Source organism: Zalophus californianus, chromosome 1 (genome assembly GCF_009762305.2).
Source record: "Zalophus californianus isolate mZalCal1 chromosome 1, mZalCal1.pri.v2, whole genome shotgun sequence".
NCBI classification, from domain to species: Eukaryota; Metazoa; Chordata; class Mammalia; order Carnivora; family Otariidae; genus Zalophus; species Zalophus californianus.
Window position 1 is genome coordinate 267,891 of NC_045595.1, and position 16,098 is coordinate 283,988.

The 16,098-nt window shown below is 62.5% G+C and overlaps 1 protein-coding gene across 4 annotated transcripts; it reads right to left on the reverse strand.

Annotated features, from left to right (window-relative positions):
• Positions 1-7: 7 nt before the first annotated feature.
• On the reverse strand, positions 8-13,222 carry POLRMT (RNA polymerase mitochondrial). 4 transcript variants are annotated; one of them, XM_035722687.1, is made up of 22 exons: positions 12,913-13,222; positions 12,283-12,381; positions 11,289-11,430; positions 9,208-9,818; positions 6,790-6,920; positions 6,481-6,673; positions 5,628-5,780; positions 5,274-5,438; positions 5,025-5,195; positions 4,594-4,818; positions 3,647-4,435; positions 3,165-3,287; positions 2,778-2,900; positions 2,356-2,535; positions 2,055-2,141; positions 1,859-1,972; positions 1,729-1,781; positions 1,505-1,603; positions 720-792; positions 440-531; positions 276-346; positions 8-192 (listed from the first exon to the last, which is right to left on the reverse strand). In XM_035722687.1, exons 1-22 carry the CDS (start codon positions 13,165-13,167, stop codon positions 143-145), a joined length of 3,999 nt encoding a protein of 1,332 aa, XP_035578580.1. In that variant the 5' UTR covers positions 13,168-13,222; the 3' UTR covers positions 8-142. The 4 variants fall into 4 exon arrangements, with proteins under 4 accessions (XP_035578580.1, XP_035578581.1, XP_035578582.1 ...); XM_035722688.1 differs by having other exon boundaries at positions 5,628-5,777; positions 12,913-13,217; XM_035722689.1 differs by lacking the exon at positions 11,289-11,430 and having other exon boundaries at positions 12,913-13,085.
• Between the last annotated feature and the right edge of the window lie 2,876 nt (positions 13,223-16,098).

The window sequence follows — 16,098 nt, forward strand, 5'->3', positions numbered from 1 at the left end:
CTTGGCGCTAGGTCCCAGGTGGTCAGGCGCCCCGAGACCGGCGGAAGACGCTCGATCCCACGGGTGGCAACAAAGCTTTATTTACACTCCGGTACACACTGCCCCCTGCGCCTGGCTGCGGACCTGGCTGGGGACCGCTGTGTCAGCTGAAGAAGTAAGTGGAGTGCTTCACCTGCTCCAGGTCGAAGGCCCCTGCAGAGCAGAGCAGACACCGTGCAGCAGGTTGGCGGCAGGACCCCACGCCCAGCGCCCACGCAGGCGATCCCTGCTCCCACCTGTCTTCGGCACGGACTTCAGCGTGTCCTGCAGCTTGCCAATCCACACGTTCTTGGAGTGCTTGGGGGACCTGCAGCCGAGGGCAGGGTGGGGGTGAGGCCGAGTGGGGCAGGGAGGGGTGGTCCTGGCCACTGGGGGGGCGGGGGGTGGGGGGGTACTTCACCTGGTGCCGGAACAGAATCGCTTCACCAGGAACCTGGACAGGTTGTGCAGGATGGGCTGGCTATGCAGGCGGACAAACTGCTCCCGGCACACCTGCGGGGGGGGGGGGGGGGGGAGAGCTAGGCCCTGGGGGGAGGGGCGAGACTGGGCCTCGGAGGTCAGGCAGGGTCACCACCCACCTGCCCAACCCTGAACTGATGGCTCGACCGAGGCCAAGGGCCACGGGATCAAGGGTGCCTGCTGCCATCTGGGGGGGGGGGGTGAGCGCAGGGTAGCAGCACCTGGTTCATGACCTCCACGTCAGCTGCGTGGGTCCAGAAGCAGTCGTGCACAGAGACAAAGGTCAGGCCTTTCCTGCCATCGGGGGAGGGTAGCCCGTGAGGGGGGCTGCCCTTCGCGGTGCACTCCCCGCTCCTGCCCCTTCCCAGCCCCCCACCCGTGTGTCCCAGCCACTGTGTCATGCTCAGCACATGGATGGAAAGTTCTCCTCTTAGGAAGAAAGCTCTTTGTCTCATGTCATTCCCCACACCCCTGCCCCCAGTTGCTGCAGCTGATACTGCCCCCCCTCCCTCACAGGGGGTGGACACAGAACACGTCCCTGAACCCTGGCTCCTCTCTAAAAGAACTATCCATGCCCTACTGCCATGCTTAGGGGCCCCTCAGGGGCTCAGAACAGAAATCCAGACACCTAGCCGCCCCACCCCCCACCCCCACCCCCGGCCCAAGTTCTATCAGAACTGGCCACATGGTATGCTGCCGGCACTCCCTTCTCACTCAGAGCAACCACCCCTCCCTCCCAGGCCCAGCCAGCTGCTTCGCCACCACGCACACCTCAGGGCCTTTGCACGTGCTCACACAGTCCTTTTCTGGGCAGCAGTTCCAACAACCCACAGGGCTGGGGTCCTCACCTGCTGTAGGCCTCTGCCCTGGCCCCCTGACCCTGTCTGACCTGGCCTCCCAACCCGCCTTTGCCACTCTCTGGGTCCCCTGTGCGTCCTGAACACCCTGAACAGGGCCTGCATGCAAGAGATGACGAACAGAGCTGGGTGGACTGTGCCCGGCCCACCTGTAGCAGTGCAGAGCCGTGAGCATCATATGCGAAGAATCCAGCGAGTGGATGAAGTTGGGGGGGAAGCCATTCTTCTGCTTCAGTGTGTTAGGCTTCCTGGGGAGGAGGAAGGACTCAGGTGCCTCCACCCTGGCCTGACCTGGGGGCAGCCCCTGGCCCATATGCCCTCCCTCGGCCCAGACATGCCCCCCGCCTGGCCCAGCACCCCCACCGGCACTCACTGGCTGGTGTCCCCACTCTGGCTGAAGGTGAGGCTCTGGATCCCACCGCTGATCTGCAGGGTTGGGGTGGGGAGGGTCAAGAGTCCCACCATGACACAGCGTGGGGGCGGTGGGGTGGGGCCACACATACCAACACCTTGGAGTCCTGGTGGTAGGGCTGGATGATGGGGATGCCCAGGGGTGTGACCCATTCCACAGCCGAGCCCGTGTGGGCGATGAGCCGGGCGCTCTCCGTCAGCCAGTGCTGTGGACGCAGGGCATGGGGCTCAGGGCAGGGCCCGGTCAGGGGCAGCCTGCTGGGCCTGGGGAAGGGAGAGAGGACACACCTGGATGGCCCGAGTGCCCGAGAACATCTCCTGGAGGCTGTTGAACACCTGGCGCACCAGGTAGTGAGAGGCCTCCCACACGAACTCCTGCAGTGGTGCGAGGTGGCAGTCAGAGCCAGGGCAGCCACCCCTCCCCATCCCCGCCCAGGCACCCGGAGGAGCGGCAGAACCGCCTTCCTCCTCGGGGTCCCTCAGGGGCCCCCCAGCAGCCGATGGTCGGGGGGAAGGGGGCGCGGTCGGGGGCCGGGGGGCATCCCCCCCGTATGGCGCAGGTAAAGCTGGCACGCACGACGCCGTGCACCTGGGGGAAGTTGCTGAGCTCCCGCAGGCGCTTCTCGATCTGCAGGCGGCCCCCGTAGCGGGTGACCCCATACACCACAGTCATCACCGTCTGCTTGACCACCTTGCGGCTGATGAAGCCCTCGAGCACCTGGGCTACCCGCACGCCCCGTTCGGCGTCCTGCCTGCGGAACACCTCCACCTGGGCAGGCGCTGGGGGTCAGCGGGCAGGTGCGTGGAACCTGTCTCCCACCCAGCCCAGCAGCCCCACCATGAGGCCTCCCCAGTTCCCTCTTCTGACACCTCCCCCGGGAAGCCCACCCTGACTGCCCGGTCTGCCACAGAGGACAGAGCCCACGGGATCTGCACATCCAGGCGTTCACAGGATGGAGACCCCGCGTGGGCTGAGAAGGAGAACGGGGGTCAGGGGACTGTAGCACCCACCTGCGCAGCCACCCCACTGTATACATCCTGTGGCAGGTCAGAGGGCAGCAGGTTGACGGAGGCGGCCCCCACGCTGTCCCGGCCCAGGGCGGCATAGTGCTGCAGGCCGTTACAGGAGCCGTCCTGAGGAGGACGGGAGAGTGACCCCAGAGAACGAGCCGCTGCTGCAGGGTCCCCCAGTGCGCCGCTCAACCGCCAGCGCTGAGAGGCACGGAACATGCCCATACAAGAACACCACAAGGCTGGCCGCACCCATGGGGCTGGTCCCCACGCAGGGACACCGGCCGAACTCAAAGTAGGATCTACAGGGACTACGTGCCCCCACCACCTCTGGCCCAGCCCCCCAAGGGCCAGGCACACCCCACACCGGGGTCCCCAGCAGCTCACCTGGTGAACTGGAAAGTGAGAGACGTAAGCGGCAGGGTCGGGGGCGCGCACGGCCCGAGCAATCTCCATGCAGCAAGCCAGGGCCTGCCAGGGCTCATCCACCTCCATCCACCACTTCCGGCCCTGTGGGGAGGGGGCAGAGTGGGGCTCAGGCCAGCCTGGCTGGGGCTGGGACAGAGCCCCCCCGGGACGGCAGGGGTGGGGGGGCGACAGGAGCGATGGGCAGGCAGGGCGACGTGGGAGCAGCCCTGTGCGTGAGCCCCGGGCCCAGCCGTGGCATGGGGAAGGGTCTGGAGGAAGGGTCGGCCTGGGCTGGGAGGGAGCAAGGCCGCAGAGGGCGGGGGACAGTGAGGATGAGGCCAGGAGCCTGTGCCCAGGGGCAGACGGGAGGGAGGGGCCGGGGTAGCCGGTGCCGGGCACAGGCTGGGGGAGATGGACAGGCGAGGCACCAGGGCCCCGGCCAGCGCCCTCCGCGCCCCTACCGTCATGGGCCGGTCGGCAGAATCCAGGATGTCCTCCATCATCTCGTTGGCGAAGACCAGGCGTGCCTGCAGCGGCTCGTGCTTCTTGAGCCCAGTGAGGTTGACCAGGTGGATCTTGAGCCAGTCAAGGCCGTGGCGGCCAAGCGGACGGCCCTGGGCAAACTCCAGCAGGGCACGCGCCAGGTCGCTGCCCAGGTGGTTGAAGTGGGGCGGGCAGGGGTAGGTGCGGCCGCGGAAATCCATGTTGTGAGGCAGCCAGAAGACACGGTGCCGGAGGTGCTGGGCCAGCGAGAGGCGGTACAGGGCGTCCGAGCGCAGGCTGTGCATCTCCCGCGCCACCTTCAGGCAGCGGGCCAGCTCCCGCCGCACCTTGGCCTTGTGGGTGGGTGAGGCGCCGGGCGGCAGGCGGCCCTCGGGCGGCCGGGGTGCCTCGGAGGGTGGGGCCGGCACACCCAGGCGCGGGCAGCCCTTGGCGGTGAAGAGCTCCAGGACCAGGTCCAGCACGCGCCCGTTGACCCGCCAGGCGCAGTTGCCCAGCTGTGTGAGGGCGTCCAGGGCACCGTGCAGCTCGGCAGGGGGGCAGCTGTCCAGCAGGCGCTGGTGCTGCATGGTGCCCTCGAGTGAGCGCATGAGCTTGGTGGGGCTCAGCAGGAAGGCACCCGTGTGCGGCGACGTCCAGGGGAGTGGCGGGCACAACATGGGCACCTCGGCCGCTTCAAAGGTCAGCGTGCGCTCTGCGGCCGTCGCCAGGAGCTCCGTGAAGGCAGGGTGTGGCTTCAGGATCCCGATCTGGGGGTGAGGCAGGCAAAGATGGCTCCAGGGGCCGATCACCCCAGACGACACACAGCGAGTGGGCAGAAGACCCCACCGGGGTCCGGCAGTCCCCACACCACCCGGAGCCCCCAGCCCCATCTCTCAGGGGCCCAAGGCCTCCCAAAGCGGCCCACCTGGCGGAAGCTGCGGAAGGAGTACACGTGGTAGAGCACGGGGATGAGCGTGCAGGGGCCCTGCGGGGCGGCCACGCTGCCGGGCATCCGCACGGCCTCCACCAGCAACTCGGCAAGCTTCTTGCCCAGCTGCACCAGCACGGGCAAGGGCCAGGGCTGCTCGTGGGGGGCCTCGGGCGCCCCCAGCGCCTCCCAGTACTGCCGTGGCAGGTGGGGCTTCTCCACCTGGGGGTGGGAGAGTGGGTCAGGGGGGGTGGGGGGGGTGGGGGTCTGAGCCCAGAGCCGACCACCCCCCGCCACCCCGCGGGCGGGAGCCAGTCGCAAAGTGGCAGGGCCTGGGGGCAAAGCCAGCTGCGCTCCAGGCCTCGGTCTCTGCACCTGGAAATGCCCCCGCGCCCCCTGCCCGCAGGGCCCCCGATCCCGGGCCTCACCTGGGTGTCGGAGGCCAGCAGGTGCAGGTAGCGGTGGTAACGCTGCTGGAGTGCCTGCACCTGGCTGCTCAGCTGCTTCCTGTGCACCGTGTGCCGGTTGAAGACGCGCAGGCCCAGCTGCTGTGCCAGGGAGAGCAGCGACTCTCCCTGCGGGGGCAGCACCTGCAAGGTCTGGGGGCGGCACCGTGAGCCCCGGGCCCCCTGCCCCCCCTGCGTGCCCCCCGCCCCCCGCTGCCCCCCAGGCCCCACCTGCAGCAGCAGCTCGGCGAGCTCCTCCTCGGTGAGCACACACAGGTACGGGAAGATGGTGGAGCGGCCGGCACGGGCGGCGCGGGCCTCGCTGGCCTTCAGCTCCTGCAGCCCCAAGCTCAGCGCCTGCACCCACTCGGCACGCAGCTGCTTCAGGGTGTTCCGCTGCGGGGCACGGGAGTAGGCGTCACCACCACGCCCTCCAGGCCCTTGGGGCCGCCTCGCACACTTCCTGTGGTGCCAGGGGGGCACACGGCCTACACTGGCTCTAGGGAGGCCAGCGACGGGGCCGCAGTAGCTGCCCGCCCCCCCACCGCCCCCAGACCGGGGGTGTGATCCAGCCGTGTTCCTCACCGCCTGCAGGACCTCCTTGGTCAGCACCCGGGCCTTCTCCACGGATTCCACGGCCACGGTGGTGGCCATCTCCACGCCCAACTGCTGCTGGAAGAGGCTCTGTAGCTTCTGCAGGGGCAGGTGCAGCTTCGGGTACGACACGGGGCCGCTCTGCTGGTGCGGACAGGCAGGCAGTGAAGCCCAGAGCGGCTGGTCCCCCTGCCCTTCCACGACCCCCCACCCCCCGTCGGCCCCAGCAAGGCCACACGGGAAAACCGCCTGTCCACGAGGCTGGCAGGACGCGATGCAAAGCAGCCTGTGACAGCCACGCTGGTCCGAGTGCCCAGCACTGGCCGGCCTCACTGGGCAGGGGCCAGGACAACCTGGGGAGACACAGTTCAAGTCCCTGCATGTGTCTTTTCTCTTTAAACTTGGAACTGTGTGAATGCGTGACCCGTCCAAAAACAGATCACTTAAAACAGCCCAACCCGACACACGGAGAATCACGAAGAGGCCCACACGGGGCAGGGGGACTCACGACCCCCAGAACGGATGGAGCCCCTCTGCCCACCTGCAGCTCTAGGCTGCCCGGGCTCAGGGCACTGACTGCCGGCTCTGCCTGGAATTGTTTCTCCAGGTGGGAGACTAACACCAGCCCAGCCGTGGCACCTTTCTTTAGAGTCAGGGCCCCGCTGGGAGCCAAGACTGGCTTGTCTGGCCTCTGAGGAGCAGGGAGGGCGTCCCTAGGAGGCGGGTGGCGATGAGAGAAAGAAAAGGAGGCGCCGAGGCCCGGGAGACCCCACAGGGCAGGGTGGTCCCAGCTCGTCCCCCACATGACACGGCCCCCCGCCTGTGGGTGTCAGGGCCCGCTCACCTTGGCGTAGATCTCCCTGAGCAGTGGTGAGGTGTTGACCTGGGGTGGGGGCCGTGGTGGCGGCGGCAGGCTGAAGGTGGGCTGGGCCTTGCGCACAGCCCTCAGGACCATGGCCTGCTCCTCCTGGCACAGTGGCATGCTGGTAAACAGCCCCTGCAGCTTCAGCCCGTCCCGGGCCATCTGGTCCAGACACCTGCGGGGGGCACACGGCAGGTGCAGACCCACCCAAGGGATGGGTCTCAGCGCCAGGTGGCCGGAGGGGCCCGGGGGAGGGGTCTAGCCCCCACAAGGGCCAGGCGGCCCACCCACCTCTGGATGGCGTCGGCATTCTGGCCCAGCCGTCCCATGCACTGCAGGGCGGCCGCGTAGGAGAACAGGTCTGGGGTGAGGCCAGCATCCTTCACCATGAAGAACACGTAAACCAGCTCTCTGAAGGAGCCCTGGGGAGACAAAGTTGGGGTGAGGGTCTGGGGGTGGCTGGCCTGCCCCTCGAGACCTCTCTCTGTGGCCAGTAGGTCAGGCAGGGAAAGGCTCGCTGGCCAGGACGTGTCCGTGCGCCCCCCGTGCAGTGACACCGCGGCAGGGTCGGGGGGAGGGCCTGGGCTCCTGAGGGGAGCCGTGGTAACACTTTTATCTCGTGGACGTGCACGAGCCCAGCCCCGCTACAAGAGGCTCTCCGGTGGGATCTGCAGAGAACCCGCTCTGCGTCCGGCGGTTTTCCGTTCTCTCTTGGTCCGCCTGCTTGGGGCTCAGCACGTCCCCGTCTCATGCGGGCGCTGTGGCTCTCAGCCCAGCAGGTGCCGTGCCGCCTTCCCGTCTCCATTCACGCCTGAGAAGTGGCCAATTCCCTCGCACGTGCCGCGGTTTAGGCGCGCTGCCGCGGAGCCTCTCAAGAAAGCGAGGCTCCAGAGCTCCCCACCCGCGGTCCTGCGGCCCTCATCCGAGGCCTGCTGTCGCGGCAGGGACCACAGCGCCGGCAAGAGGGCTCTGGGGGCTAGTCTCAACGACCCTGCATGGGCTGCCCTCCTCGTGGTCACCAGCCACGCGAGGTCGCTCTGTGGATGTTCAGCTCTACGAGGGGCCACACACGGCTGGTGCAGACGAGAAAGTTCTACCAGACGGCGCCAGTCTCGAATGAACACATCCATCCCACATGGGCAGAATCTTCGGTATTGCCATCAACACGAAAACACACCCTTCTAAAGTTCACGCGTTCTCTGGCCCTCGTCCTAAACACAGATGATGGTCAAAGACCTGAATTAGGTCCTTCAGTCTTCCCAAGAGTCAAGCAGCATTCCCTGCTTTACAGATGGGGAAACCAAGGCTCAGAGAGGAGTGAGCAGTGCGGGCCACACGGTGGGCACATGGCAGAAACAGGACTCAAACTTGGGTCTGGGTGACAGCCAAGCCCCACCACATACACGCGCCGCCCAGAAGCAATGACTTGCGAAGCCAATGGTGGCCGTTAAGTCCGTGCACGATACAGAAGAACGGGGCCTGGAGTGGGCTGACGAGTGACACCCCCAAATTCACATCTACCCAGACCCTCAGAATAGGGGGTCTACTGGGAAACAGGATCTTTGCCAACGTAATGAGTCAAGATGAGGCCATCTGCAGGAGAGTGTCTCATCGGTAAGGTGTCCGTGTGACCACGGAGGCAGATGGAGGGACGCGGCCACAGGCCAAGGATGGCAGGCACCCCCGGGGAGCTGGGAGAGGCAGGAACGACCCTCCACAGTGGGCGCGGCCCCCGCCACACTGGGATCTGGGACTGAAAGTAAATCCCTAGCACTTGAAGCCGCCCCGATGCCTGTCATTTGCCCCAAGGACCGCAGGAAGCTCACGCGTGGGCTCCTGGCAGGAATGTCCCGCTGTAATAGGGATCTTTGCTGGGGGACCGGGAGGCCTTGTGACCTTGGATGGGAGAACATGGCCCTTCTGTCTTCACTAACTCCCTAAATCTAGCACACCTCCCAGGGATGAGTGCGGGCAAGAAACTGCCTGTGACAGCCACCCGTGCACACGGGCCATCTCCGCCTCACATCGCGTCACGTCATAGTCCAACGCAGACGTGCAAGAGACGGTGGCTCCTGGGCCTGTCGCCCAGTCCGTGCGGGACAGTCTCCACCACGAGCCCACCCTCCTGTGCCCACACCTAGGTCTTCACACAACCCTCTCCTTCGCAGGCCTGCATGGTTCCTGCTGGCCCTGAAATAGGGCTGCAGGTGCAGGGGAGGGAGAAGGCAGGGCAGTTGGCCCCTCACGAGCACACGGACGTAACACTGTCCCGAACAATCAGAAAAGACGACACCGCAGGGGAAATTAAGAAAACTTGGAAAGACACGGGACGCAGCTAAAGCAGAGCCCAGAGGGAAGCTTGCGGCCACGAACGCCTGTGTTTAAGAAAGAAGGATCGCGACAAAAAACCTAACCCTCCACCTCAGGAAACTAAAGCATCAAAGTCACGGTGTCGAGGAAGGGGGGACGCCAGAAGGTACGGAAGCCCCAGCTGAGGAGTCAGAAGGAGAAACGCTAAAACGTTAGCAGCATTTCTTCCTTCTTTCTTGGTTGTTTGCAAAATTTCCGCTGAGGAACACACGTGATTTACGCTTGACAAGCCTGAGAATCGCTGAAATGGTAACAAGCAGCAAGACCAGGGCTGGCACCTAAGCGCCACTCGGGCCTTGACTCCCGCCAGGACGCCCCCCGTCCGGGGCCGCCGCTCACCTTGCGAGCCCAGCCGAGCATGACAGTGTTGTACATGGCTAGCGTGAGCCGCCGCTGCTGCCGGGACCGGCTGTGGAAGGTGACCAGCACGTGGTGGGCGAGAGGCAGGTGGCCCGTGAGCAGGCAGCACTCAAAGAAGGCCAGGAGCCTTTGCTGCTGGATCTCCCGCCGCACAGAGGCGCTCTCAGCCTTGGGGGCCTGCTCGGCCTCATGGCTCAGCTTCCGCGGGGCCTCCTGCAGCAGCCGCGTCAGCCGCTCTTCCCAGTCGCTCTGGGGGGCCCCGTGCTCCCAGTGCGGCAGGCAGCTGGCCAGCTGGGCGTCCAGCAGGCGGGGCACCACCCGCAGCCTGTGCTCACAAGCCAGCTGCTGGGCTCGCACCTGCAGCTTCACCTCCAGCCGCTGCTTGCGCTTCTGCATCGCAAACTTCTCCTTGTCCAGTTTCTGGGCCCAGCGGCCACTGAGCTCCGCAGCAATGTCCTCGGGCCCCGTCTGGGCCTTCCCGGGTGGCTGGAAGCCGCCAGATGCTGGGAGTCGTCGAGCCATGCCGACCCTCTTCACCGTTACCTCTGACACACACTCGGCCTGCAGCTGCCGCACCCGCGCCTCAAGCACTGTGGGGGCAAAGGGCAAGGATGTCGGGGGGTGGGGGTCTCCATTCAAGCCCCAATCTCCCCAGCCCCTGCTGTGCTGGCGGGGCAGGGGGGGGCGGCTGGTCTCACCAGCTCTTGAGGCTTCAGCTTTATGTATTTGATGACAACTCCCTCGTGTCCCCCGATTTTCAGGCACACACACCCTACCAACCTGATCAGCATCTCTCTGTCTGAGCCTCTCAAACTCAACTTCCCCAACAAGCTCCTGGTGTCCCCCCAAAACCTGCTCCTCCACGTCTGTCACTGGCAGTGCTGTCCTTGCACGTGCTCAGCCAGAAACCCCAGGGTCATCTAGGCCTCTCTCCCTCCACATCCAGGCTGTCAGCACACCCTCAGGGGTGTGCCTCTGCCTTCAAAATCTATCCAGGTGCCTGGATGCCCCCTGCTCTCACCTCCTCCCACTCTCCCCCACATTGATCACTCTGGGCAGCCACAATGGCCTCAGGGCCTTTGCACATGCTGTTCCTGATGGGTATGGCTACGTGGTTGGGGACAAGGTGACCCTGAGTTTTCTGCGGAGCTGTGGTTCTGTGGCTAGCCTTGTGCCACGATGACTTTACAGATCATGGGGGTCCCCAGATCAACACACGACCTTGTTCTGTCTTTCTGCTTGAAATGCCTTATTTCACATACACGTCGATTGATTAATGCCGAACCCACAGCCGACAGCACTGTAGCTCACTCCTGCACAGCTGCATATTTTCTCCAAAAGGCACCTCACAGCCTTCTTGGGCTTAGAACACTAGAAAGCACCACCACGCTTGGGGGCCATTTTAAACAGCAAAATCACCAACAAAAGCACAAAAATGCAAAAACCGGGCGCCCGGTGGCTCAGTAAGTTGAGAGTCCAAATCTTGAGTTCAGCTCAGGTCAGGATCTCAGGGTCGTGAGATCGAGCCCCGCCCGTGCTGTAGGGCTCTGGCGCTCAGCACGGAGTCTGCTTGAGGTCCTCTCCCTCTGCCCCTGCCCCTCCCCGTCCCATTCCCACGCTCTCCCTCTAAAAAACAAATTCAGATTTAAATTAAAAACAACAGCGCGGCACCGAACATACCTCGGAAAGGACAGTTGTTTACAGTATGCGTGAAACAAGAGAACAGTGTGTCACCCGGTTCAACACCACTGGGGGTGGGCATGTCCAACCACTCAAACGTCGCCTGCTGCTCTGCATGTGTCTACAAGTAACTACTAGAGTACCTGAGCACTGATTTCAGGTACGAGGTTACGAGTCAACTTTGCAAATACAACTGCGGACCGACTGTACCTGCCCACGCCCCTCCCACTGGACTTCACCTGACTTGAGAACTGGCCTCACACAGCAAGGGCTCAACAAAAATTTGCTGAAATAAAGTGGAAAAACAGGGTGACCTTGGCCCCTGGAGTGCACCAACACCCAGGACACGCGTTTTGGAATACACACATCAAAGACCATACCCTGGAGCAGGGCTGTGGGCACAGGTTTTTCTCCCGGAGGCGGCAACATCAGAGCTGACCTGGCGGCCACAGCTCCTTCTGGCTGAAAAGGCAGGCAAAGGCCACAGGGATCTGTGTCCTCAGCTTGGGGGGGGTTTCTATTCTATGCGAGAGGAAACAGTTGGAGAGTTTTAGACTGGAGAGTGACATGATGTGATTCAGACTTCCAGCACCTTCTTACAGTTGAATGATAATAACATCTGGGCTTTGGGGCGCCTGGGTGGCTCAGTCGTTAAGCGTCTGCCTTCGGCTCGGGTCATGGTCCCAGGGTCCTGGGATCGAGCCCCGCATCGGGCTCCCTGCTCCGCGGGAAGCCTGCTTCTCCCTCTCCCGCTCCCCCTGCTTGTGTGCCCTCTCTCGCTGTGTCTCTCTCTGTCAAATAAATAAAATCTTTAAAAATAAATAAAAAAAATAAATATCTTCTGGGCTTTGCTTTAAAATAATTGAGTGGTGGGTAAGAAAGGAAAGGCTGCTGTTGAGGGTGGTGGTACTTCGCTTCTGCATGTTTGGAATTTCCTGAAATAAAGTTCTCCTTTTTACAGGCTACCCCACCCCACCCCTGGGTGCTAGCGGGGAAGCGGGACATGCTGGACATGGTCTGGAAGCCCCATGCCCCCACCTCCCCTGGAGGTGCTAGGACTGAGCTGTCCTTCCCAGGTTAGGAAAAGGGGGGGACCCCTACTAGGCCCCTTCAGGTGCCCAAGCCCAGACACGAGTCAGTTCAGGGTTCGAAGCCCGGCTGTGCCTGAGCAGCTGCATGTAACCCTGGCCCAGCCTCTCCAGCCTCAACGGTCTCGCGTGGACAGCAGGAGCGCCTGCCGGGTTTGGGGAAGGGGTAAACACTGCCTGAGCCTCCTGCCGTCGTCCTCACGGTACCCTGTTCTACAGCAGACATCCTGCAGGGGGCAGCGGGGAGCGGGGCTTCAGGCGCCAAGCCCCGGGGGTCTGGACTCACCCTCCAGCAGCTCCGCGTGGCCCCAGTCCTTCCGGCGGTCTTGCTCACAGGGGTTGGCAGAGGAGCTCCTTCTGCGGCCCCAGACGCCACTGAGAGCCCCTGTGGGTGACAAAGGGAGGCTGCGGGGGGCAGAAGGAGGCCCGCGCCTAGGGGGGTGGGAGGTCCTCCAATGAGCGGAAACAGCAGGACCCGGGGGCAAAAGAGCCCTACGCTCAGTGGAAACTGTCAGTGGTCACGGGCCTCACACTGGAAAGGAACCAAGAGGTCAAAGGTGAAGGGGACCTCAGAGCAAGGAAAAATTGGCTGTGGGACCGAAGATAACGGGTTCCTCGAACTAAAGGTGTAGTGAGTTCAAAGGTCAAAGACCCTAAATCTCAAATAAGGGTTCAGGGGACTCCAAAAGAAACCAGGACTCCGACGTCAAAGTGCTCTGCCGGTCCCCGTCCGGAGACTGGCCCACGGGCGAGTGAAAGCGGGGTCCAGTCAGTGGGTTCCCCAAAACCAGAACCCCACAGGGCAAGGGCCAAAGGGAGGGGGCGGCTGCATCTGACGGCCTAGAAGACGAAGGTCACGGCCGCGGGGAGAGGGGGCAGCGGCCGCGGCGTCTACCCCGGGCCTCCCCCGCGTTACCTTCCTCCGCCAGAGGGCCGGGCCGGCCCGCCGGCCACAGGGCCCTCCGGAGACCGGACGCGCCGTGGCCCCAGCGCAGCGCCGACATGCCGCTCGCCGCCCGCTGCACCGCCCGCACTGCGCCTGCGCCGCCCGCACCTGCCGGGAGTTGTAGTTCCGCAGCCTACGGCGGCTTCGAAGGGACCTCGCGGCGGGAGAAGGCCGCCGAAACCACAATTCCCAGAGAGCAGCGGGGCCCCGGAGGCTCGGAGGCATGCGCCGAAGGAGCCCTCTAATTGGCTCTTCCCGCTGTCAAGGAGGGGCGGGACAGAGCCGTTGCTTGGGTAACCCGCGTGACTCTAAGCCCTCTTTGGGAGGAGCAGGAAGCCAAGTTTGTTTTTTTCTTAAAGGAATGGTCGCCAAATACTTAGGACGACGTTCTGCAATTTAGCGGATTTTCACTGCTCCAACGTCGACTTTGGGGCGGGAGCTATGTATCGCGGAGGAAGCCGAGGTCGGGAGATGTCGATCCCCAACATTAGGAAGACCGCCGTGCCCCAAAACCAGGGACAGTTGGGCCGTCGCCTTTCCGGGACATCTCCCTCGGCCACGCCCTCCGGCCTCAGTTTCCCCACTAGTCAGCTCTCAGGCTCCCAAGGACAGGAGCAGAGCGGGCGCCTAGAGCACACGAACCTACTGAATTGATTGGATGACAAATGGAATGAGAAATCCCTGGAGCCTGGAGGTTCCCAGCCCTGGTCTTCAGGGTGACCCCACTCCGGCGTTAGAGTCAGACCTGGAAGGCACTGGGGAAACTGAGGCCGGGGGAGGGGCGCATCTGCTGGCATGGGAAGGACGAGAAGAAAAATATCAGGAGTAACTGTGTTCCAGGCAGCGTTCACAGCAAGTGCAAAGGCCCCGCGGCAGAGTCAAGGGTGGATAGCTGGAGGAACTTGAGCAGAGCTGGAGTTAGGGAGAGGAAGCAGAGACAAAGCTAGAGGGGCTCTTGGGCCAGACCACAGCGGGCCTTAGGGGCCTGGGCTCAAGCTGCCACCTGCCCTCAGATACTCCAACTTGGTTACCCCATTAGCCCAGAGTGGAAGCTGGACCTGTGCTCTGGAAGGGCCAGCCTCCTGGGCCTGGAGGCTTCTTGACAGCACATTCCAGACGCAGCTGCCCACGCGGGCCCGTGCATTATGATTCCACCGGCTGGGAATGTTTTCAACAGACTGCAGCGTCCTCTCAAACCTGCCCCAGCCCACTCCAAGCTGCCCTGGGGGCCTCGACTTCAGATCTGACTCACACCTGGGAGTGCCTTCCTGGCCCTGGGGGCTGAATCAGTTGGACCTGGTCTCTCAAGACCTAGAGACACCCCCTCAAACCCTTGTAGCCTGGCAGAGCCAGGAACCTGGGATGGAAGGCAACACTTTGGAGTTCCTTGTGCCTCCGTTCCCTCTTCCTTTCCTTGGGAATAGATGCCCTCAACCAGTATTTCCCCAAGAGCCGGGTTCCAGGAACTTCGCAGTGAGAAAGTTATTCTTTCTGCTTCTGCTCGAACACGGAAGGTCTCACTCCATACCCGCCAACCTCAGCTCTCTGGCTGCACTGCTGTCCATCTGAGGATCTGTCACGTGGCTCTCTCCTCGTAGCGTTTCCTGTTATGGCTTATTGTCATCCTGTCAGTGTGTGGCTCTGGTTTTCCACTCCTGATGGTGAGATCAAGTTTCCTTGTAAAACGTAAGCAAGAAAAATGGGAATAACACACCAGACTGGTGGACAGAGGTGTGATTAAATGGGAAACACAGCACCAGAGGTTGGAGTTTGGGCGACACCCGTGTTTCAGAAACTGTTTGCTTATGTCCGGTTCTCACCCAAAATGTTTTGTCCGATTCTTGCCCTGAGACGTTCACATGAACCTGGGCTGTGCCCATGTCGAGAAAGGCAAGGATCTCTAGATGGAAGGCGAGGATACCGGATTCTAGGGATTGCCTAGGTAGTCAGTTACCACAGACCAGGGGGCCTGGGTGGCACAGTCGGTTTCCGCTCACGTCATGATCTCAGGGTCGTGGGCCGAGCCCTGCGTTGGGGCTCCACGCTCAGCGGGGAGTCTGCTTGAGATTCTTTGTCTCCTCCCCCTGCTCGCTCACTCTCTCTCTCTTTCTAAAAATAAATAAATACATCTTAAAAAAAAATGAATTGCCACACACCTCATACCTCCAACAGAAATGTGTTCTTACATTTCTGGAGACCAACCCGACGGTCACCCAGTGTCAGTATCCGTGGGCTGAAAGCAAGGGGTTGCAGGGCTGCACTCCCACCGGAAGCTCCAGGCGGAGGGTCGTTCCTGCCGCCTCCAGTTTCTGCGGGCTCCAGGCGTCCCTCGGTGTGGAGCTGCGCCCTGTCCGAGCTCCACCTCCGTGGTCACGTGGCAAATTTCCCTGTGTTTCTCTCTTATAAGGACACGTGTGACATTACCTGGGGCCCTACTAGGATGGTTTCCTCATCCGATGATCTGAATTTAATTGTATCTACCAAGCCTCCCAACAAGGTAAAATTCACAGGTTCCTGAGATGAGAATGTGGACATATCTTTGGGGGCCGTTATTCAGCTGATCAGAGACTACCCTGGGTTTGTGACAAGCGGAAAAAGCTATTGTAGGGCTCTGTGGGGACAGCAGGGCCGCCTGACCATGGATGGTGGATTGGATCACAGCTTGGATATGACCAAAGACCTTGCCTACAGGAAATATGTCCACGTGTTTAGAGGTGAAGTGGTACCATCTCTGCGGCTTATTCTCAGATATCCGCTTACATAAAAAGATTACCTGGTGCATTTTTCGAGGTATGATGTCAGCAGTGCACACGTCAGGAATACAGCTCAATTTTCACAAATCTGCACACAGGTGTTCCCAAAAAAATGCCCAGCCCCCGACACCCCCTCACACCTCTCATCGCTGGCCCCCAGGGTGATACGCCCATCCTGACGCCTCACACCGGCGTAGTTGGTTTTGCCCATCGTAGACTGTGACATAAATGGACCTCCTCTGTGTCAAGCTGCTTCTACTCAGCATCCTGTCTGAGACTCGTCCACGTTGTTGGTTCCTGGACACAGAATTCCCTGGTGGGAATTTGCTACGGTGTATTTACCCATCCTCCTGCTGATGGAGAGCAAAAAGAATATATAGAATCGGGGAACGCAGGAATAGGG